This window comes from Chlamydotis macqueenii, chromosome 12, assembly GCF_036417535.1.
Source record: "Chlamydotis macqueenii isolate bChlMac1 chromosome 12, bChlMac1.mat, whole genome shotgun sequence".
Taxonomy (NCBI): Eukaryota; Metazoa; Chordata; class Aves; order Otidiformes; family Otididae; genus Chlamydotis; species Chlamydotis macqueenii.
This window is the reverse complement of record NC_141567.1, coordinates 2,571,372-2,595,201: the sequence shown is the minus strand read 5'-3', so window position 1 is coordinate 2,595,201 and position 23,830 is coordinate 2,571,372. Positions and strand designations below refer to the sequence as shown.

The 23,830-nt window shown below is 39.5% G+C and overlaps 1 protein-coding gene across 1 annotated transcript in view; it reads right to left on the bottom strand.

The window, feature by feature from the left end:
• The window catches only part of MEGF11 (multiple EGF like domains 11), a 203,768-nt gene extending 180,515 nt beyond the window's left edge, over positions 1 to 23,253 (bottom strand). The window contains exons 1-4 of the mRNA XM_086756994.1: positions 23,178 to 23,253; positions 19,095 to 19,218; positions 16,495 to 16,596; positions 15,000 to 15,100 (exon numbers count right to left, since the gene is read on the bottom strand). Of these exons, the coding sequence (XP_086613120.1) occupies positions 15,000 to 15,100; positions 16,495 to 16,596; positions 19,095 to 19,210 (319 nt within the window). The 5' untranslated portion in view covers positions 19,211 to 19,218; positions 23,178 to 23,253. The remainder of the gene's footprint in view (positions 1 to 14,999; positions 15,101 to 16,494; positions 16,597 to 19,094; positions 19,219 to 23,177) is intronic.
• Between the last annotated feature and the right edge of the window lie 577 nt (positions 23,254 to 23,830).

Genomic DNA, 23,830 nt, shown 5'->3' with positions numbered 1-23,830 from the left:
TTAAACTTTTTTCACAGCTGAAATGCCTGCATAGATTTCTCTAACACTAGCACTTCTTTTTTAATTGTCCTGAATTTCAATTTAGATATGTTAAATGGGTTGTCTATGTCTCCTGTCTACAAAGGTATGAAACAGCCAGGCTATTGTTATTGAGGGGTACACTGCTAAGGGAGCAGACTCTTCTGCTACTCTGTCTTCCTTGGTGCTGCACTCCTCTGTATGGACCCAAACCATGACTTTGCAGGGTTTAACTCTGCTGCACCACGCTGCTCATCACTACATTATCAACCTATTGACTCAACACACCTAACAACCGCCACAGCTACCTTCTTGCCTTCTTACCCCCTTCCTAGAGGTGAAAGTGCATTTAGAGAAGAGTTTCATTCTAGGGGAAGAAGTATGGAGTGCTTTAGCTTGGGAAAGTTTTGTTAGCTTGCCCAAAAATATAACTTGTGTATTTATCTCACAAAAAGCAGAATCAGACAAGTGTGTCTTGTGCTTGCGATGGAATGTGGTAACATTTGCAGTCGTCCTTTGAACCTGGAGGAGTTCACAGCCACTGACCCAGCAAGTTCCATCTCCCTTCAGCTTCAGCTGGTGAGACTTTGTTGTGCCAGACAAGCAAAATATCTTCAAAACAAAGACCAGTATAATTACAAAGTCTAAAGGAACGCAGCATAGAAAGCAGAAAACAGACTTCACAAACTGCACTCATTCACAGCAGCGCGTGCCGCTGAAGAGACGTGCTGGAGCGTTCTGCGCAAGCTGGAGTTTCCTAGGCTCCGCAGGCTTTCTGCCCGGGGACAGTAGTGCAGCCAAGAGGTGACAGAAAGCACAAATTACTGTGGGTGATACATTATAATAACGGAAAACATCGCTAAATGAAGATACAGATGCTACTATACGAGCGCATAGACACAACGAGAAATCCAGGCACTCTCCTAGAACTACACAGAATGAACTGGGCTGTTCCGACCGCACACGTGGCAAAAGGACACTGCCCCATGGCTGTGAGTTCTTCAAAGTAGTTTCCTTTTCTCTGACCTACTTTAGTCAGTCTCTGCTAGTTTTTCTAGCACTCTACACTGATCTCACCCAAACTATGACCAATTTTGTTATTTGCTGTGAACCAAAGGTAGATCTATATTTTTTCTATATGTTGCTAGCATTTTAACTTCAGCTCATCTGACCAGTTTGCACCATGCTTTACAGTTGTTGGACTACAAAAAAAACCCCAGAAATTTAATGAAAAAAGTGATGTTTTCCTTCACTATTTATTATGTGTCCCTAGAATGATTTGGGCCATTGTAGCATATTCCTCCAGTCCCTCATGTCTCTTTTAGGAAAAATAATATTTTTGCCAGGTGAAATAGCAGTTATCTCATGGCCAGTGATTTCAGATAATGCAGAGAGGACAAAGAAGATGAAAAAAAGATTAAAAAGGTGCTTGCCCTTTATCCATTCACTCAGGGCCACTCTGGTGCTGCCATCCTAATACGCTGGCCTGGATCCAAGTTGTGCTGAGTCTAAGATATTAGCTTCATTAGATAAGCCTGTAGTCAGCTTTTGGCTAGATTCTCTTCAAATGTGCTTGGAAAAGGCAGGCTTGATAGTAGAAGAAAGATGACTACAGCTAATGCATTTAGGTAGGTTTTCCTCATTCTTAGATTATTGCTTATTTGTGGAACGGAAGATTCCCCCTCTAAATCACTGACTTTCCATCAGGTATCATGCTGATTAGATGGTTTCCTGCATAATTGTTTCAATGAAGTGGGATAATAGTTCTTTGCATTGCCTAATGTCTATTTCTGTGGTCATCACTCAGGACACATCCATTAATTTACCACCTTGGCTAGCACTTTAATGCAGGGTTTAACAACTTTAAGAGATGAAGATATGAAGAAATCTCAAAGCTGGGGCTTTGAGGACTAATAAGAAGGTGAACGCAGGAACTCCAACATTCCTGTCACGGCCGAGTGTCCCAGGCAGATGACATGGACTAGTGCACTGGTCCTGGAAGAATTCCAGCCAGACCTCGGTGTTTCAGACTCTCAGGTCGCTCACAGTTTCCTGATTTCTGGAGGATCTGGAACTGATGAGAATCTACTTTAGTCCATGTTGCAATCTACTGCCTGCTGCTGGCCTTACTCTGGGGAGTGGTTCAGGAAGTAAACTGTGCTGGGCGAAGGTCAAGGCAGAGAAGAGATAGCCACTTTTTCTGTGTGCCCTGAGAAAAGCAAAACTGGTGGAACATTTTTTGGAATTGCAGTCTGGTTGGTTCTGAGGAAAAGCACACCTGGAGCAGCACAACCTTGTGACAGGAATGGCAGTGACCATAAAACAGCGTCAGTGACAGAAATAGAGGAGGTTAGAGCCCTGCAAAAGGAGAGGTCGATGGAGCCACACATTTAACGGACTCCCTGTGTCATTTTGATGCCCCATTGGCTTAATCTGCACTGGTAGAGAGAGGGAATGGGAGATAGTAGTTACCATTTAATAATGCCTGAACGAGAGCTGAAAAGCAGCCTCCTTGGAGCAGCAAATGTCAAAAGAGCAGAAGTGGGGTCAGCAAGCTTCACCACTTTGTATCTTTGGCTGTGCGAATAACAGAAGAGCTTGGCGTACTTCAAAGCATAGAAACGGAATTGTGGGGAGGCACTGCAGCACGCTGAGCACTGAAGTGCATCTGCCCTGCAAAGTGGACAGGTTATGAGGCTGAGTAAAAGCAATTCTGATCCATCAGTCTGTAGATAAAGTCACAACTGAGCTCCAGCTAGTTGCAACAGCATGAGAGGGTTAAGAACCTAGGTGTCGACACTAGGCAAATTCTGCGATGGAGATAAAGCATCTGCCTAGTGCCTGATTTCAACAGATTCATGAGTAACACTACATATAAAAAGAAGACCTCAGACCAGCGTCAGAGATGACAGTCCACACAGTGATGTCTCTTACTCACCCACAGTGTTCCTGAGATCAGAAGACAGAAGCACCTGGGCTTGCTTTGTGGGCCGAAGAGAGAAATTCCACCTCCGGCTGAAATCCTGATCGCTCTAAGGTAAGGTACACCCTCAGATTACACACCCATAGAGAACTCTCTGGAGATCAGCAAAATACTGATAGTTTAAACTGATTTTATGCATTTTCTGCCATTGTTTCACCTAGAAATAATCATTGCTTTCTACCATGTTGAGACAAAAGTCTTATGCTGAGATCAATTCTGCTGATCAATGTTCTAATACAATATTATTCTGTGGGATAATTTTCAGCATTTAACTTTTTCTGGTAAACGATTTCCCATTGCCTCACTGCAGGGTTCAAAACAATCATTATCACTAGCTCAAACTCTTAATGAGGTTAAAAGAGATCCTGAATCAGCAGATGAGAAGCTATGACCCAGGAAAGCTTTTCCCCTCCTGTGCCCTCTGTCTACTCCTTCCATTTTGGTAAATTGACCAACTCTTTCCAGCAATTTGTAGAAAATACATTTTCACTAGTTAATTTTCTACTGGAACTTGATTAATCCAACCAGCAAACTTCATGACAATTTGTCTGCATATTGTGCTTTATACTGCACCTTTAGAAGGAGCATTACTAATTTTTTCTAAATAATGTTGAAATATTCACATCTCCTCTTATGCAGCCTTTCACTCTATGATCCAGCAGACCTCACTCCACCAAAATGAAATGCAGTCAAATATTTGCCAGCACGACGAATGGAAAACGAGCTGCCAGTTGCAAAGTACAAAGTTAGAAATCAGCTAAAAGTGGGAAGACAGAAGTAAACAAACATTTCCATCACAAAAAGACTGGAGGAACATGCAGCCCTACAAATGAGGAAGGTGATAACTACGTTAGAGATGCACAGGTAAGTGCTTGTGGCACACGTGGCAGACCTGTATGAAACCTCCCAGTTGTGAGATGGCATTTCCAGCCGAGTGAACCTCACTATGGAAATGTCTCCAGTGTATTAGTACTGCCTTGCTCCCCACCACAGCTGCCTCCGCCTTCTTGCTATGACTGTTTCGCTCACATAGACCAAGAACTTACGGGGTCCAACACTGGCTGCTTATCACTGTTTGATTTAAGCAGTGATAGAGGAAGCATATAGGACATCAAAGAAAATGAACTATTATTAAAAAAAAAAAATATTTATAACAAGGGCAAGTTTCTGAGAGGTGCTACAGCGGACAGTGAGAGCCATGAGCAGGATTTTCCCTGAACAGTTCAGTAAAATAACCAAGCCATCTTGCCTTGTTCTCTGGAAATGACCTCAAAATTGCAGCACTTGCATCTTTTGCTACAGGTTACCCACTCAGGGCATTAAGTGAATTTCTTTGTGTACGAATTCCACCATATTACTGTTCCTGTGAAATATTTTGGATCTAGTAGCATTGCTACATGTCCGTAGTGCTCTGATTACTGACTTGCCCTGAATTGTGGGTCTCACGCCAAGAAAATTCTATTTTCTGTCAGCAAATGACACAGCTCCGCCGCCGATTGATTTTCAAAGGCAGAAAGTACGTGCTGTGTGTAAGAGTGAGGGCGGGTGCATGAAAAATGTTGTTCCTAAAAGACCAAAAGTAGATAGATCAAGACATCTGGACTGCATGATACTTCTGGCTATCTTTGCTGAGCAATGCAACACCTATAAAACTAAATTACGCCAATTCTCCTAGATAAATTTTAGTCCTGGAGCACATTGAATAAACTATTGATTTTTCAAACAAAATCTTTCTTCATTCTCATTCCAAATTTCATCAAGCCAAGCTAACAAAAATCTTTTCTTTGTTTCTCACCAAAATAGGATGAATATGGACAAATTTCTAAAGGCAAACCTGTCATTGAGGCCAGGCTGTTAGATGGCATGGGCCCTGGAGGGCCAACGCATTTCAGATTCCATTTCAGATCAAGCCACACGCTGCAAATGAAGGTCACCCTGATGAAATCAAGGACTGAAGTATAGTCTGTTTGAAGATCATGTTAATGTATAAGCTACACTAACATTACTGGGGATGGAATATTTAAATGCAGATATTTTTCGCTTTCCTCACATTTCAAAAGGAACCATAGCAATGTGTTTCAGAGCAATATACCAAAGAGAACTGCAAAAAAGACCCCAGGAAACAAACTTTTGTACAATTATGGGGGCTGATTCTCTTCTCAAGCCACTTGTTCAAACTGTCTGTAACCAACTCTAGATTGCAGGAGGTCAGCTGATTTAGGATCAAGTTCAATTTCTTAGTAATGTCTAAGTGCCAGAGAAACTTCCTGCTAATGAGAGATGGTAAAATGTGCTTTCCAATTCCTGTGATCCGCTCTGTTGCCTGAAAATAGAAGGGGGGAGCTGGAAATAAAAACTTTTACCTACACTGTCAGAAGCTATTGAAGATGCCTACCCTTGACTGTTAGGTAACTGTCAAATAGCATTTGCATAAACAAAACTATTACATAGTATTTGGTGAAAAAAGGATAATTTTGGATGCTTTTAGTAATGTTTTTAAAAGGAATTCTATATGAACTGTAAATTTTCCTAAAATATGACACCTGGGAATGCAGATGTAGTGATACCAGATCCGAAGGTACGTACCAGTGACTTCCATCAGCAGAGCTTGTGTATGCACTACGCTGCTCTAACTGAAAGTCTCCTTTTGTTGCTTGCTCTACTAATACCAGGTTTAACTTCTTTACAAGTATGTTTATAACATGTTTCATACAGAGTTTCTTATTTTTAACGAGGAAAAGAAATCTCCTTATTTGACTCACTTTACATACTTCAGTTGTAAGCATTTTCAAGTAAGGCTGTCTTTCAGTGGTTTTGCATACAGATTTCTAGGCATTACAGTAATAAATCACGGTATTCAGAAAGGAAAAATCTTGATAAAAAGATGGAAAGCTTTGGGATTAAATAGATTGAAAGTATCTCTTGGCCCACTGCATCAGAGAAAGTGAGGTTTGCAAAAGTGAATCCTTATGTTAGAAATACTGAGCTTAAGAGAAATTATTAAAAAATGTTTTGTGAGCAAATCTGCAATGGACTGAAGTTTCACGAAAAATTTCTCTGGGGAGCCTTAAAACCCCTTTATTAAAGGGAAAGGCATGTGCAACAATACACAAATATAAAGTGAAATGCTGTAATCCTGTAACAGGAAGAAAAAGGTAATGTCTACGTAAACAGTCAAAGAATACCTGCTTTTAGAGGAAGTAGCCAAGCCTGGTTAGAAGAGCTGTCTCTGATGAGCCTTCTGGATACTTGATTAACACTCTTACGCTGTACTATGGTATTAAGTGTTAACAGACGCTTGTCAAGCTATCAGGTGATACCATCATCTTTCACTGAGAACAATTAAGGAACCAAAAATTAACGCTGATTTGCCAACTGACTCTATTATAAACATAAAATTGCCATCCATGCGCACTTCGGACACCCTTAGTTCACTCCTACCAGCCATTTTGCCTTCTCACAGTCTTTTATTTTTTGCCCCATGAAGAACTCATGCCATTTTGCTTCACTATCGCTCTCTTCTCTAAAGTAACTCATGCAAATGTCTCAGGAAAGTGCTTTGCTGTATCAAGCTACAGAAAGAATCAGTACCTCCGTACGAAAGCACACCTCACTCTGCAGATCTGTTGCTACTTCAACAGCAACAGCTGACACTTATTATTCCTGAGGTGTTAACACTACTTAGAAAAGGTGTTGTAGATCCACAGTTCTCAGCCAAGCTGATGGAAACTGAAGCATCCAACACCTCTGAAAGCCAGGCTCCTGATGCAAAGGTATGGTTTCAATAGCAAGAAGTTAATACTTTTCTGAAGTCCCATAGTCCTCTTCTGCACGATCTGGCATATTAATACCTTTATACTTTGGTCTAAATGATCTATGCTTCAGTGTTGTAAGTACTTTTTATTTGAATATATGTGATCCCTTTCTACAAATTTTGAAGAACTGTTTCACAACAGACTAGTATCTGTTTGCATTAAGCCACCGAGTAGCTGGCCTATTTTTATAGGCCATCACACATTCATCATAAACGGGTACAGTTGCAAAAGCAATCTGAAATCCATGGAATAATATATCTTTATCCTACCATGAGACATGAAACACATGCCACACAAGACAATGCTAACTGGGAACAGAGGGAATGACAACCTCTTTAAATTCCCACACAGTAAACCCACTCCCAGCTATTACCCAGTATTTGAGAAACCAGCATCAACAAACACAAATAGTTTGGTAAGGTATTTCATACGGCAGGCTCATGTCTTATTCCTAGTGTGAATGTCAGTGGCATTTTAAAGAGGAACTGCTAAAAGAATGTAACAGTTACAGACACATGTTCCAAAAGTTCACATAAAAGAAACGTACGTTAGGCACAGGAGGATGCTGAAAGCAGTATACTTAGGCCTAACACGCAGATCTTGGGCCAAATTAAATCTGCCAAGTGCCTCCAGCCAGCCTCATTCCTGTGACAGAGGAGAGGGGGAATAGCTGAACTATAAGTAAATGCACCCAGGTAGCCAAATGCCTCCTCCTGCCTGCACAGGTTGACGTATTTAGGGCATCCACGGCTGTTGCTATAAATGGCTGAGAGCAGAGGGTGGCAGGAGCAAGGCTCACAAACCCGCAGTCAGCCCAGACAACTGCCAGCACACTGGCTTTCCCTTTCCAAGGCTGTGAAATGAATGAAAAATATTGAAAAGGGTGGTTCACATCAGCTATGAAAGTAGTGTCCTGCCACTATTGAAACCAAGAGGTGGAAAGACCATAAAAAAAAACCAACAAAAACATAAGGAGATTTCATGAGGATCATATTGATGTTTTATTAACTACAATATGGCTGGAGGTACTGTGCTGGGTTTGGCTGGGACGGAGTTAGTTTTCTTCATAGCAGCTTGGGTGGTGCTGTGTTTTAGATCTGTGACCAAAACAATGGGGATAATTCCAACATTTTAACTATTGCTGAACAGCGTTTGTACAGCATCAAGGCTTTCTCTGTTTCTCATGCTGCTGCTCCCTCACCAGTGAATAGACTGGAGGTGCACAGGAAGGTGGGAGAGGACACAAGAGGGCAGATGACCCAAACTAACCCAAGTAACCATTACAATGCCATGCTGCTCAGCATAAAAAGAGAGAGGAGGGGCTTTCGGGAGATTCCCCACCTGTTGCTCAGTAACTGGCTGGTATCAGTCCATCCATGGGAGGTGGTGAGTGACTGCCTTTACATCACTTGTTCTGTTTCTCTCTTCTTTCACTTCTCTTTCGCTTATTAAACATTTTTTAATCTTGACCCACAAATTTTCTTTTACTCTTCCTCACCTCTTTCCTTGTCCCACCAGGGAAAGTGAGTGAGCAGGTACTGGGGTTAACCCACCACACTGTGCCATGCTATTTGTATTCCACGCACTTCAGACATTCTTGGAGAGATACTGATTCATTTTCATGCAATTGTATAAGATGGTTAGAAATGAGGGGCGACTGGCACTTACACCTGGCACAGGTTGCAGTAGCTCTTTTTTTTTTTCAGACAACAAGGAATCTGCCCCAGAACAGTCCCCCACATCTGACTGATGGCTTCCCAGACATCCAGAGTTAATGTGTGACTATGACCCCGAAACCGGTCAGGAGAAGGTCACAGCCAGAAGAAACTACAATGGAAAAGAAGTGGAAAAAGATGCTATCTCTAATTCTTTTTCTGTTCATCAGAAGCTCTTTTTAAACACCATGTAGATTTAGGTAACTTCTTTTTCTCTCCCCCCTCCCCCCCCCAACTACTAGGCTTTAAAACTTCTTCAGAGCACAAGGGAAGTATATTTATTAAAGGGGAGAATGATGTAAAGGAGTGGTCAAGAAAACAATTTAATTTTAAACATGTGTTTCATTTCACAGATCCGTCTCCTGTCTGACCCTATTGATTTCTATAGGTTAACCTAGCTCATCACGTCTGGACTACTAACGAACTTCAAACTCTTTTGGAGGAAAAAAAAAAAATCTTCTGGAGTTCTGTGCCTTCTTAATTCGATAAGTGGAAAGCGTCCTGTATGTATACGTCCTCAAAAGCAGTTCACTCGTATATGGGATGGACAGGATCTTGGTTTTGTAAGTCTAAGAAAGTGAATGGCTACCAGCAACACAGGAAGGGTTGAGCCATAAAGCTGTTGTGGGTTAGCACCGGTGCCCCCCACGCCATTCTACATCAGTGCAAACTAGCATCAACAACACTGAAGCGTGCTAAAGCAGGAGAAAGAAGAGGATTTTGAAAGGGAATCAAGACACTAAGGAAGATGTGGAAGCAAGGATGAAGTAACTGAAGATGGCCATTCAAACACATCTGTGCTGATGTGTTGGGGACCAACCTGTCTTTGCTAAAAGGGGCAAATCAATGGACTAAACTTTGCACAGCTCTTGCTTTTAATTCAACAATTAACTCACATCTAGGATTCTTGTGCCTTTTTTTTAAACCCACTGAAGTTCCCAGGCATCCAGGCCATTAGCATGAATACCATGAGTAGCTCTGGATCCAGTGCCTCCTTGTGTCTACATTCCCAGTGTTCTTTTATACTGATCCAACTGTGATTGCCTAAAGCAGCAAGAAAAGCTTTTTTACTGCAACACTGCAACAGTCTAAATCTTTTTCTAACTATAATACCTGCATAATTTTTCCTCTGCTATTAAGCCCCTTGAGACATTATATAGCTTCAGCATACCCTCCTTTTCGACTTCACACTATTTGCATTCCTTTGTATGAACACTTTGTTTCTCCTCCTCTTGCATTTCTTCCAGAAGTCCTTCCATTATTTCATTATACTCCCCACCAGCATCTTTGCAAAGCCGTCAGCATCCATAAGTTGACTGCAAATATAAAATGATGGATGGGAGATGAGAATTGATTTTTTCACCTTCCCATCAAAGAGTTCTCTCCATTATCTTCAGGCTAAATAGCAACCCAGTGTCTTCATCTACGCCACAAAATGAACTGACCTACTCTAAGGCTGGTCTCCCTCTTCCGATCCGCATACGCCTGCCTCCCAAGGTGCTCAGGATGAATAAACAAAGGCCACTACTGCTTGCAGAGCTATGGCCTGCTCCACCGTGTTCTGTGCAATGGTGTATTAGACACTGGTACACGGCTCCTAGGTTACACTCCGCAGTATGGCAGCAGAAGTTGAACGCAGATAACCAGTTCTGTTGCGTGTTCCTTCTGTATGTTTCCTGTCAACTCCACCTGCTCACTCAACGGAAAAGAAGGATTCCTCTTGGTCACCACACAGTGGTGAGAATGTTGCTGCCACTGTGATTATGACTATCAGAAGCAGAATTTCTTAATTCCTGTGCAAGTTTCCCTCTGATGGGAACACAGGACCCAAATTATTTTCCCCATATTCTTCACTGGAAAAAGATGTATGAAGTCATCTCAAATGCATGTAAAAGGAGAAATTTCAAAGCATTCTTCCTGTCATTTCACCTCTATAATTAATAATGCTCTATGTGGAACGGCCTTCTACACCATTTTCTTGTACTCATGCATCCCAAATCAGAAAGAGAAAAAGGATGTCTCCTGATACAAGGTATCTATGTACTGCTATATCATTTCCCTTAATTTATGTTGCATTATTGATGTACAGAATGTCATACTTGAATAATGTAATAGTAAGGCTCTTAGAGAAAGCACTAGCACCAGCTTTAATGTGTGTCTATAAAGATAAGAAAAACGTATTTCCTAATTCCAGCAGTTTTCAAACAATATATTTTCAAGTTACAGGAATGCTGAGGAGCAATTTAAAACTGAGGTGAGAAGCAGGGGACAACATTTCTTCTAAAATGTTAATGAGCTACTGCCTTACAAAGTGAAAATAATCAACAAATCTGACATATGAACAAACATTATGAATATTCAGGAAGTTTAAGCCGCTGATTCAACATTTTCTAGGAGTGTACAACTTTTGCACTGATCACACAGGCTATTATTTTTCTTTTCATTGTAAGTACACTCTGCTGCGGTGTCGGTGTGTTGTTGTAACATAGGCATTGAATCGCAAGTATTGTAATTCAGCCAGATGGCAGGAAGCTTTGGAATTGTTCCTCCTATGGTACAGATGTTTAACAATCCAGCCATATGGCTCCAATAAGGCAGCCTTCTCAAAGATTACATAAACTCCACTAGACAAGCAGCCTTGTAAATCTGAGTGCAATCCTGGGGTATGATTGTTCATATTGCTACCAGATAAAAGCATATATCGTACTATGAAGCTGGCATATCTATTGGAACTACAAAAATTATGAAACATTATTTTAAATCCTGAAAATCATCAGGTCTGAAATTTGCATAATTTCACCAAGTCGGCTATTAAAAGAACATTCCTCATCTGGTTTTCAAGTTCATTAAAGGTGCCAGACATAGGCTAGCTTAAAACATGAGTAAATAACCACACGCAAACAGTAATGTCCCTAACCTCTGGCCTGAGCGAACTACCACTCCAGGTGACAAATTGAGATTCAACCAGCGAGACCAACAATTTCTCCATAAAAAGATTTGTCAAAGTCAAGGAGCCCTGATGATGGTTGTGGCATTGTGATGTGGAAAACTGAATGCTGAGAAACACTCTGAGATCAATAATATCTTGGCCAAGAAAGGAAAGATTGACCATGAAATGGTCAATCTATAACTCTACTGAATTTTGGCAGGTTTGAATGACAGATAAATGGCAGCAAACAAGATTGTTAAATCACTAATCCTGTCATTATTATATCCTGTCACATTGCATAGATTTATACATTAGAAAAAGAGGGTAAGGTATGAGACTGAAAAATAAAACTGTTAAAAGCTGAAATATCTCAATCTATGAAGAAAAGGTCAATTCTCAACTTTGTGTTTCATGGTGGTTTTTTGCAGCCAAAACGTCAGTTACAAGTAGATGCTGCTTGCCGTCCCATCTTCCTTTCCTCTGATGCTTGGGTCTCTGACCCTTTGTTACCTAGAAGAAATGTCTCTTTTCTATAAATCTGTTGTGCAAGCACAAGATTAAAATGGACAGACTGAACAAAGCATGGGTCTCTCAGACAAAAATGTATCCATTTAGTACACAGAGGATTCTTCCACCCGACATGTTCTTAAAGGAAAGTATTCAATTACCATCTAAGCAGAGGGTAAAAATCACGAAAGAGCCATGTAATATTCCTTCTCTTTTTTTTTCAGTATTCAGAGATGCTTTATCTACCGCAGACACTAATCCAAGCGACATAATTTAGAAACATCCTTACAGAAACCTTGAAAGGCCGTTGAACCCTGTGGTTGTTTAAAAAAAGATTTTCTGCAGTTTATGCATTTGCTCTGCCAAAAGCTTACCTTAGCATACAAAGTACAGTGAATGATAGTTGCTTTGATTTACTACCCAGACTATGCTGTTTGTTTTCGGGGACAGCTCAGTGAAAAGCTGTGTCAGGTACAAGAACATTCAGAGAAGGGGAATTGTTTTGCAAAACTACCAGAATGGTAGCAACCATTTTTAAGACATCAGTGGGAAAAAAATGCAGATGTGCATTTGCAGCATTTTTCAGGTGATATTTTTTGAATATCATTACAACCCCCAAATATTCCAAGCCCTTTATAGGCACAAAGACAATCTCATACCCGAAAACTGTTCAGCCTAAGTACTACTGGGCTGGCCAGATGTACAACTTAGCAGTCAGCAATTTAAATTATTTGACCCTGTGCCTGCATGCCACATTTTATGCGGCAGCAGCACGAATATATCTCAAAAAGCCAAAGTAGACACCAGAGTGGCAGAGCAAGAAGCACTAGGTTAACCTGATTATTTAGAACTGAGAGTAGTTTTCATTAGACCTAATCCATTTAGTAAGTCCCAACAGGACGACAAAGATAAAAACATGTATCTGACATTCCTTTAAAAAATAGTAAATGGGAAGGGAAAACATTACAACAGCAGCTGAAAGCCTTCACTCCTGCTTTAAAATCCAAGAAATGGTCATTAATAGAGATTTAAACTCAGCCTTCTCTAGTCTAAACATGTCACCGTTAATTACAAAGCTATTTAACTTTTGCAAGAAATAAAGACTGCTATTAATGAAAGAAGAACCAATTAGCCTTTAATCTACACTCTGTTTTTTAATCAAACTTTCTTTCGATCACCAGACTCACTGCAGGATGTATTCTCTCCTCCCCATGTTGTAGTGGCTGCCACGATTGCTAATGGAAAAGATTCGGAAGTGCTGGCTGAGCGGGGAGAACATCTCTGCAGAGCCGGAGCTTCCTTCCCGTTCATGTCAGCGGGGCTTAGTGGAAGCACGCTCATCTCAAACCATGCCATCCTGTGACAGCACAGGCAAGTGGAATGATTTTGATGGTGGCTCCTGAACCCTCTCTTGTGGTAGCTGCCATTAAAGGAGCTGGCATTGAAAACTTCTAGAGGAATGCGGGACGGGGTTACTAGACTGTCTTGCTAGGAAACAGCAGAAAATAGCAGTTTCGAGAAATATGCCTGGCAGCAGCAGAACTCTTGAGTATTAATACGAACAAAAAAGTACTTTAAAACAAATGCTAATATCCTCAAATAATGAGAAAGCCTGTGGAGATCTCCTGTTGATGCAACCAGTATGGCAATTAAAAATTAAAAAAAAAAATTAAAAGTAAATAGATTGCAGAAAGAAAGTGCAAATAAGTATGTTCTGTGCCAGACAGGATTTTGAGTCACAAAATTCAAGTCAGTAACAGAAGTATTTGGAACAATTGCTAAAACTATACCGACACTTGATAGATTTAAAGGTAAGTTCATACTTAACATAGCAAGGATTTTAGCAAAGACAATAGGTTACATTAAATGTTTTCCGGGAGTCGAGTAACAGCACTTCACGCTTCAAAAGGCCAAATTATTACTGTCTCCGTAAACTAAGACTAATTCTAATGCCTTATCTCAAAGGGCTGGTAATTTTTTCACCGTCCAAAGCCCCTTCAAAGTAACTGTTTGGCATAAAGGTCATTTAAAATGAGACTGGGGTCTGTTCTTGTTTTTGAGGTGCTCATACGTTACAATATAAGTGCAATATAGGTACTCACATAGAAACACAAACAGAAGTAGAGAAAAACAGCTTCAAAGCACTGTGTCAAGATATTTAAAGTTAGCTGGATAATTATATCATTTTCACATTTAAATTATTGTATGCCATTCTAAACATGTCAATAACATTTGGATTCTGATGCTGATCAAAACCTTCTTGTGTTTTTCTTGTGTCATAATCCCCTTCTAACACGATGTAGACAAGAGATGCTCGGCTCCACTCTCCTTTTGAGCAAAGTGTAGCAAATACATTGTATCTCAGAATACTTAGAAAGCTGCAATACTGAAAACATGCGACAGTAACGTACAGGACATTTTCAATTAACAAAGCTCTTAGGTGTTGCCGAAAGATCCATTTCGCTTTTTGTCCCACTCAGACTCACCTAACACACTCCAGAGCTTTTTATTTACTTAAAAAGTGCAATTAGGACAAAATTCTTCTGACATTTGTGAAAATTTAAAAAGGGCAAACTTATTACCAGGAACCACACGAAACACAATCAGATTTAAACTCTTCTTACCTGGAGCAAGAACTTTCAAAGTTAAGGGGCAGAAACTCTATGCTGCTTCTTAAACTACGTAATAGTTTAATTCCTGAGAATGCTCTCAGTTCCCCACATTCTTTACCATTAGTGTATACTTGCCTAAATTACTCCCCAAAGTAAGGTCTGATTCGAGAAAGCACTCAGGAACTTGATTAACTCCCTCTCCAATGATTTCAGCAAAATTTTGCTTAGGTGTTTGAAACGCATACACCTGAAATGACCTGAAGTGTTCTGTATCTGCAGTTGCGACTGAGATCAGTGGGACCCGATGGTTCTGGGCAGCTCTGAAAATCAGCCCTTAATACGCGATACATCTTTAATTTGTCTACAGTCCTCCAAAAATTACTTTTAATTGTTACGTCTGAATCAAAACTCTATACATACGTATACAGTAGTTTCCACTTTCGTAATACCCAGGGCAGCACTGAGATCTTCGCCGATACATAGTTCTTAGTCCTCTTCGATACGCTGTTTTATAACTTATCCTAAATTGCAAGACAGAAAGCCACTTGACAATATTGAAAATCAATGCCTACTGTCGGAATTATATTTGTGTTAAATTACAGTAAGGATAGCATTCAATAATTATTTTAAAATGCATGAAAGCTTTTGATATTAAAAGCCACAATAAAAATAAATCAATACTTATTTTGAAACTTGAAATATAACTTCTACTATAAACACAGTACCCATGACAGTCAATCACTGTAGCCCTTCCTAGGACTGCTATCTTAAAACATTTCTGCAGTCTTAAAGCAAGGGAAGGAGTTTCTTCAAGAATAAATGATTCATTTCTGCATATCAGCAAGGTCAGCTATCATCAATGGAATGAACAGCATCTTCCACAGAGGCCACTGTGTCACCGCAATGGAAACTGCTCTTGATGCTCAAAATGTGAAGTTAACCCCAAGGGATTTCTTCTTACTTGTTAACCCTCCCAAGGCACTAATGCCTTGCAAAATGACACGGTCCCAGTTCAGTATTTAAAGTATGTTTTCCCCACCACAATATGTAGTCCACAGAAACTAAAAGGTGTTAAGCATTCTGTAGCTTTTCTAGATTTATTCATAGAATTAGGAATGATAACCTATTAGAAACGGAATATTTAACAGAGAATATTTAACAGGGAACAGTCCAGAAAGCTCTGCATCCCTGTTCAATTTCAGACATTGTAACACAGAAGGCAAAAAAGCCAAATCCCACAGTCAGACTGGGATAGTGCTGAACAACCTCTCTGCTCATGAATGCATGAAAGAAAAGGTACCAATTAGCTTGCTAAAACTCCCCTGAGAGACTGTGAATATTAGCGGATGTTTATTAGTATACTCTTCTACTTGGGATCAGAAGGAATATAACAGTGATATCTTGCAGCCTGGGAGAAATTACCTATTTAGTATCAGCTTTCACTCAGTGCTAGAAATGGACCCATGCTCATTTGACCTGATTTTTAATACAAATTTAGATGCAATATTTCAAATATGGACCCAAGTTCATTTACAGTTATCACTAACCCTCAAGTGCCTGACTCTTCAAGACTTAGGAGCTGCAGGGACTTCCCACCATAAACTGATTACTGGGAAAAGACAGTTAGTCCTGTTTGGTCTTCCAATAAACATTTCCAATCACACGGCAGGGCGAACGGCAAGGATACATACTCCTGAATGGCCTCATAAGAGACTGACTTCTACTGATCTCACTCAAATTTCATGCAAAAATTTCGCTACTTCAATCCATGTCCTAGAATGCCAAACACCCTGGCTATTGTACTAAAATACATCCGTACATATCTGTATTAGCGTACCACAAAAACTTGGATAAATGAAAACCTATGAGAGGAGACAAAAAGGCAAAGTAAAACTAAAATATCTGTCAATCTTACCTGTGTCTCGTGCACTTGAACCAGTTCAGTATGTCAGTACATCTTGTGTAATAGATCTGATCAAAGGGATGAGCGTAAGATTCCTGTACTGTCACAGCGTAGCTAGGAGGAGACAAAGAAAGAAAGGGAAAAGCTGTTTGTTGCAATGTGATAACCTTCAGTTCCCTGTATATGCTACTCATCTAACTCCAGTACAAAAAAAAAATAATTAAGTCAATAATCTTAGAAACTTCGGGCATTATCAAAAACCAGAAAAGGGTTCTTCTTGAAAATGTTGGAAATCCTTCTAACTCAGGCTCCATAACTGAAACAGGCATAGACATTTAAATTCGAGTAATAAACCACTCCCTTCTGGAAAAGAAACAGATGTAACTAAAAATTCATGGTAGTTTAGAATGGGGAAAGGGCATTTGGTTAACTTGACAGTGCAAATTTTAAAATAAAGGAAAGCAACACATTTTTCAAGTGTCTCAGCTGCCTTCCTGCCTAGAACTGTTAATTTTTGCTCATATTCCACAATGCTAATAAGAGCTCATATTAACTTAGCTCCGTTGTACTTTGCCTGCATGATGGGATGCTCACACTTCATTTTATGATGGAGCAGCATCTTTACCTCAAATACCGGGTGCACCAATCAAATAGGATCATTGGTGTTTATTTTTCTGCTGCACAGAATTAATCCGTTTCATTTGTAGCAGAAATAACCTCAGACCTATCAGAAAATTGTAACATGAGTTAACTGGTTTCTAGATTTGGGACACTTTGACATATAGCTAGAATGGAATTCCTCCCTTTTGTACAAATTAATGGATATAAAGAAAAACTGGGCAAATTGATTAGAAAACACAGCTCTCTAACAACACTATGAATTCAGCAATCTCCTTCCCAAAACACTACTTATTCATGCAACAGATACCATATTAATTACTCTGATTATATTGAATCTCTCACATAAGACAGGACCACAAATCTCATTAACGTGTTAGTCTCAGTCATTTTAGAATGTTGTATTGCCCTACAGTAAGTGTGTGCACTGCTTAAGAGACTAATAATCGCAGGTTCTGATCTGGAAACAAGCTCTGCTCAATCAGATCTGCAATATCTTTGGAGAACGATGCAGAAATCATTCCAGGCAGGGTCAAGACCCAGGAATTAGATCCTCCAAGTCATTCATTATATCGATTGTCTTAACTGCCCAAGTGAATTCCTGCTCATCAATGGGACTGCTCATGTGATTAAGCCCTGCGAGATTGCGCCTGTAAGGGAATACCAAAATATTTGCTTGGAGGGTGTGACTGGCTTGAAATCGAAGACTGGACTATTACTGCCCTGCTTCTCATGGCCCTTCGAGACAAGCCAAGATTCCACTAGATGTTGCTTTTGCCCTCTGCCACAATCTGGTGGGTTTGACAAAGTTTCTACTTCTACTAATGCCAAAATGTAAAATATTTACGTTGCTCACTATTAATGTAAAACAGTAACACTCACAAGTCTTGATTATTATTTTATGATCCCATTTGTTATCCAACAATTGCCCTAACAATCTTCTCCCTTTGATTTATTAACATCTAAGTAACAAAGTCATCTTGGTTAGTACAACCAATCAATTTTGGTATTTAATTTTTGTTTCTCCTTGATTGGGCCTCTAGGTTGCTGACTTTCTTCAGACAAAATCAATATTTTATTCCTGTGCTCTGAATGCACTTCACCTCAGCATACAGACTGCAAAATCCTTTTCCCGTACAGCCTTTGCTTTGCAGCTGCATTACCTACAAACAGTTAATTCTCTAATTAAGCCCTCTAAAATCAAAACATTGTACCATTAAAGTATAATTCCACTTGTGCTCGTGTTAAGGGGTTCCTTTAGATAAAGTGTACAGTAATTCATATTTGTGTGAAACTAAAGCACAGAACAGAAGTGGAAATTTAGCAAGTTAAACTTAAGAGTACAGGAACTTTAGCCTCTGCAAACAGACCCTGCGTGAATGTGAACCCTATCAAAGCTAGGGGGCTTCTAGGTACTCATAAAAACTGTCCTGCACAGATCCTCTTTTAGGACTAGGACACTGTAACAATAGAGAGAACAAGAATTACCAGGGCCTTTAATGCTCAGTGCTTTCATGCAGATACTCTTTGATGCTGACATGAATGTGACCAATACAGCCACAAAGTTCAGGATATACAGAATAAGCCTGCATGTTGCAGCAGGAAGGGCTTAAAACTTAGTCCAAGTCTCTAAAAGTCTTTCTTGACAACAACCAGAAAAAAGCTGAACAGGACAAGGCCACCATTTCTCTGTCTGTCTGTGATGAATCACAATACGCCTGTGCAGTCCTCTAGCTGAAACTATGGAGGAGCTTTCCAGAGCACAGCTGAGCAGACAGGTACACAAGGGTAGGTGGTCTACAGCTCCAACTTTAGAACCAATTCTTTGGGATGATCCAAACCCTCAAAGGCACTCAGAACTACTACTTCTGTCATGCAAATTCACGTTTTCTGTGAGGCAAGGTGGTATTTAGCAAATTATGGCTCTTATTTTGCCTTTTAAATGTAAAAGTCTGAAACAGTAAAAAAAAAAAAAATTACATGCTATACATTACCTTTCCCAATGACTGCAAACATTTGGATCATCTGGATTTAGGGACAGAGCAGTTTTGAGCAGAAAAGAAAGAATAAGCCCTTTTAGAATCCACTTGAGCAGCATATGCGCCACCATTGTTGTATCTAAATAAAGAAAAGAAAGTATAGCCATTAAAGACAATTTTGAAGAAAACATTCTTCTAGGTCTTTTCTTCCTTGCTTTTGTGCCAATCCAAATATTGTGGAGTTATTTACAAACTGCAATAATCGAAAAAGCAATCAAGTAAACAATAACACTTTTTTAAAAGTGCAAATGCATTCTAAAAGGAATTTATACACTTAAACCAACTAAACTAGATGAATTTGATAATTAAACTATCCAAGACATTGATAATCCCAATGATACTTCCAAAGAACATTTCTGATACTGATCACTCTTATGGCTGGCCATCTCCACCGACAAAAAAAAAAATAAGTAAGGTATTAAAACAGTCTATTCTCCCATCATCAACCTATAGGCAAATTGAAGAACACCCAAATACCCTCTTTGATTTATTTAAATGGGTTTTACAAGTGTTAATATAGTGGGCTAGAACTGAGACATATGCTTGTTACGTGACAGAAGGAAAATCAATTCACTTTCCAACCCTTAGATGGGGAATCGCGTAGAATGACCGAGGTCAATGTATTGCGTCATGTTATGCAGAACACTAAACTTGAAATAAAAATACTTGCATTGTACTTGGAAACAGATTGTATAAAATTCACTAGGTGTGGTCTCTTCATCATCCTGCAGTTCATCTGTTAAATGTGCAGACTTCTACTTACTTACTGCTTACTTGGGGCTCTGAAACCAAAGTTGTGTTTGCCTAGTGGTCCTCAATATCATCAGTCAAAAATACAAAATAGACAGGAAATATGAAGTTGCTTTTAAATGTAACTGCAGCAGAGGTGTTAATCTGTTAAACATTAAGTCAGCAAAAAATATTTTTACATATCCATTTCAGGCATTTATATAATCATATAATCCACCATACAAATCAAAAGTCCCATAAATTTTTCCTGGCAACAAGACTGCCCTAAAAATAGATTGAATCTTCATACGATCATCTAAAAAACACATGGCTCACTGCCTCGTGGTCCAGAACAGCAAAAGGGATGTTAAGGGCTTCGCTCTGCATGGCACTGATATACAGCCCAGCATAAAGAAGCCATCACAAAGCAGAATGAACAGGAGAAGGATGGCCAGGAAAGCTGATCTGAAATTACCTCCTGATTCAAAGCCTTCTACGCTAGTTCAAGGACACTCATGGCCTTTAGTGGATTCAAAGTCAAGATCCCAAGGGGAGTAATAGCTCATCTTTTAAATTATTCCTAGAGCTCTGCTAAACCCAAAGATAGGTCTTAAGCCATGAAGTCATATTAATGTTAATTAACATGATTTAATGTTAATGTTCCTCATGAAATGGATTTAAGCCTATGAGTGACCATTCTCTACCTGCAAGCTGTTTCAAGGTCCCATGGCAACAATGCAAAAGCTTACTCTGGAAATTAAGAGGGCTGAGGAGAAAAGAACATGAGAGAGAGTTCTGTTTATCAAAAAGACGTTTGCTACGCTTGTCCTAGACGCTGCCTCGCCACAGAGGAAAAGTGTCTTGACAGCTGCCCTGCAAGTGCTTATGGGACAACAGGTCAACAAATTTAATGTTCAAAACCTGAGAGGTTGTTTGAGAGTAGAACTGAACTTTATTTTAACACAACACGTATCAATGGATGTAAACTACCCGAGGATCAGGATCGACAAAATGACAGACAGCCCTTCAGCACAAGTATCTTCACAAGATGCCGTTAAGCTCTTACAATAGCTACCATTTGAACAAAACCACATTGCACAGGACAAGTTCTCCTGAGCACTGTATTCATAGGTTGCAATTTCCCTGCTTTGTTCATTCTCTACACCTTTGGCAGATGGCAACACTGACCAAACAGGACTAGAGGAATGCCCGCTTCTGATCAACAGAAATGGTCACAGCAAAAGCAAGGCAAAACTGCATAAGGAAATAGAATCTTAAGAGAGAGGTTTCTTAAATCAAAACATAGTCCCATGCTCAGTTTGTTAACTTCTTGAGAACATCAACAGCCTGAGTTTATCCCTAAACTAATTACAGGTTGAAAGACAGTCTGACTTCTACCTAACGAGAGGGAGCTTTTCCACAGTCAGCTAAAGCAGCCCTAGAGTTGAATTCTGTAGCTCTCAGAGTTCTCTATTTGTTCTTAGGAAAACAACAGATCAGTTTAGTTCTTAAACCAAACAAGCACCAAAGAATTATTTCTAATCCTTAACAGCACACAGAATATTTGTTTACAATGTATTTGAAAGAGGTTCAAATTTGTTTTCTAAAGTTTTAATGCTGGTGCTATTCTATTATCCGTCTATAAATGAATTGCTTTGTGCAATTAATTTTCTAACTTTTTAAGTCAGATCATGTATCAGAAGCATTCAACTCTCCAAATACAGCAGAACCTCATTCATCTCAAGTGTCTCTCTAACTCAGATGAAACATTTCACTTTGATCACTGTTAATAGAAAAGACCTCATACCAAAATGGAATGGTTGCTACTACAAAATTCAGAATAAAACTCTAAAAATAGGAGCACATATATTAAAAACCAACATTAAAAAAAAACAGTAATGACATCTAATACAGGGGGTTTTTTCAGCTTTTATTGCTCAGCATAATATCTACTAGATTCCTGCATTGTGTTTAATGTTTGGAACATATTCTCCAAGGAGGCAGCATCAGGCTTTCAGGGGAACAATATTTGTAACTTCATTAAAAATATAGCCAAATTATATAAGCATTTCCAGATCCTGCCACTGCCACTCTCACAAGGACAGGCAGCTTTTCGAGCTTAACAAAAAAATAAATGACATATGTCTTCTGTGCAATCCCTAACTTTTTGTCTCTCCAGGCTTGTTTTTTCTTTTTAGGAGTGAAAGAAGTCAATTTAGGTACAATCCATCAAGAAAGAGCATCTTTCAATCCAAAATACAATCTGGTGATTTTTCACAAGGTCCTCACTCTCTGTTAATTACAACTGATGAGGTCAGGTATCTGTTACTCATTAAGCCATTTTCACATACCTTGCTCCTTTTTGAATAAATTTCAGTACTTCACCTACAATATTGATACAGAATGCTGGTTGCATCAGAAAAGAAGGGAAACACACTTTCACTATTAAGCCCCAAATCTTAGCTACAGAAAAACTAGTAGGTGGCAAGTAATTGATTTATTTGTCTGAGGATTCACTTTGTAAAACTCTTTGTTGAGGAAACTGTGCTGGTGTCTGCAAAGAGACCAGAAGATGGAGATGATCATTCAAATCAGACGAAGTACGTGAGTGTGGACAAAAGTTGGTCATTACTCTGTTCTGCAGCTTATACAGCCCAAGCTGAGGATGACAGCAGCCCATAAGATTGGGACCTACATGCAAAGAAAATAAGACCCCAAAGAATCCCTGCTGGGTGAAGCAAGTATCCTCCAATGCTTTCCCTAGGTGTTGAGGACCTGGCTTTGGTAATATCCTTGTGAAAGAGGACTAGTGTATGCTTTAAGTGTCTGGGGGGAAAAAAGAAAAACAAAACCAAAACCACAGATGAGATTTCTCCTCTGCTTCTTTGGTTGACAGACTAGAAAATTCAACTAAACATGACCATTAGAGAATTTCCTGTTCTGGGGCAGAAGTGGTGAAACATTTCATTTTGACATTTCTGTCATAAAACATTTCATAACATGACTTTGACATTAAATTCAAACAGAATTTCCAGTCCATACAAAATTCTAAATTGAATGCTTTTGTCTCAATTTGGGTGAAATGAGTTCTAAACCAGGTAAAAAGCTAATTTGGTGTCCAGCTGTAATTACGGAAAACATTTACAGAAGTGTCTTTCACTAGCATGAATATTCTTGAATCATTCTATACTTTTGAAGACCATTCATTCAGGTGTCTAAATGTTTATGCAGTCGATTAACTCAGCCTGAATTGTTCCCACAAACTTCCATGCAATGCATTTAACAAAGAGCCATGTTAAAAAGTCTTACCTCAAAGCGCTAAAAATTCCTAATGAATCCTGTTTTTTAGAGGCTATCAGCACGTGAAGACACACAGCCCATTAACAGGACAGCAGAAGAAAAGTCTTGGCCCTGTGAGAAGTCAATCAGAAAACAGAAAACATACTGGGTCAAAGAAAGCATGTTTGGGGAAGTGGAAAGAAATTAAGACAGAAAGGAGACAAACCATTCTAAATAATGACATATCATAAGGTAATTGTGCTACATCAGACCAAAGACCATTATCCTGCTTTCAGCCAACAGCAAGTACCTAGGAGAGAGCGCAGGAAGATGGCTGACAGTAACACATCCCTTCTACACCCTTCCAGCCCCCAGCAACTCGCAACCTTGTGACTTCCTCAGCCACAAGTGGTACCTTTGTGTTTAAGAGCATTCGATGCATTCTATTCCAAAAATTTGTCTAACAATTTCTGATCTGTTAAAACATAAATCTCACTCCCTTAAATTTAAATGTACTGTCAGCAACATCCAGTGATGGTCTCACATCTTAGCCATGTACTGTGTGAAACACTTCCTTTGTTTTTCTGTCTGCCTCCTCAAGTTCATTTGACGCTTCCTTGCTCCTCTGTTAGAAAACAATCATTGCTTCTCAGACTTTCTCTCCTATCATTTCCTATCATACA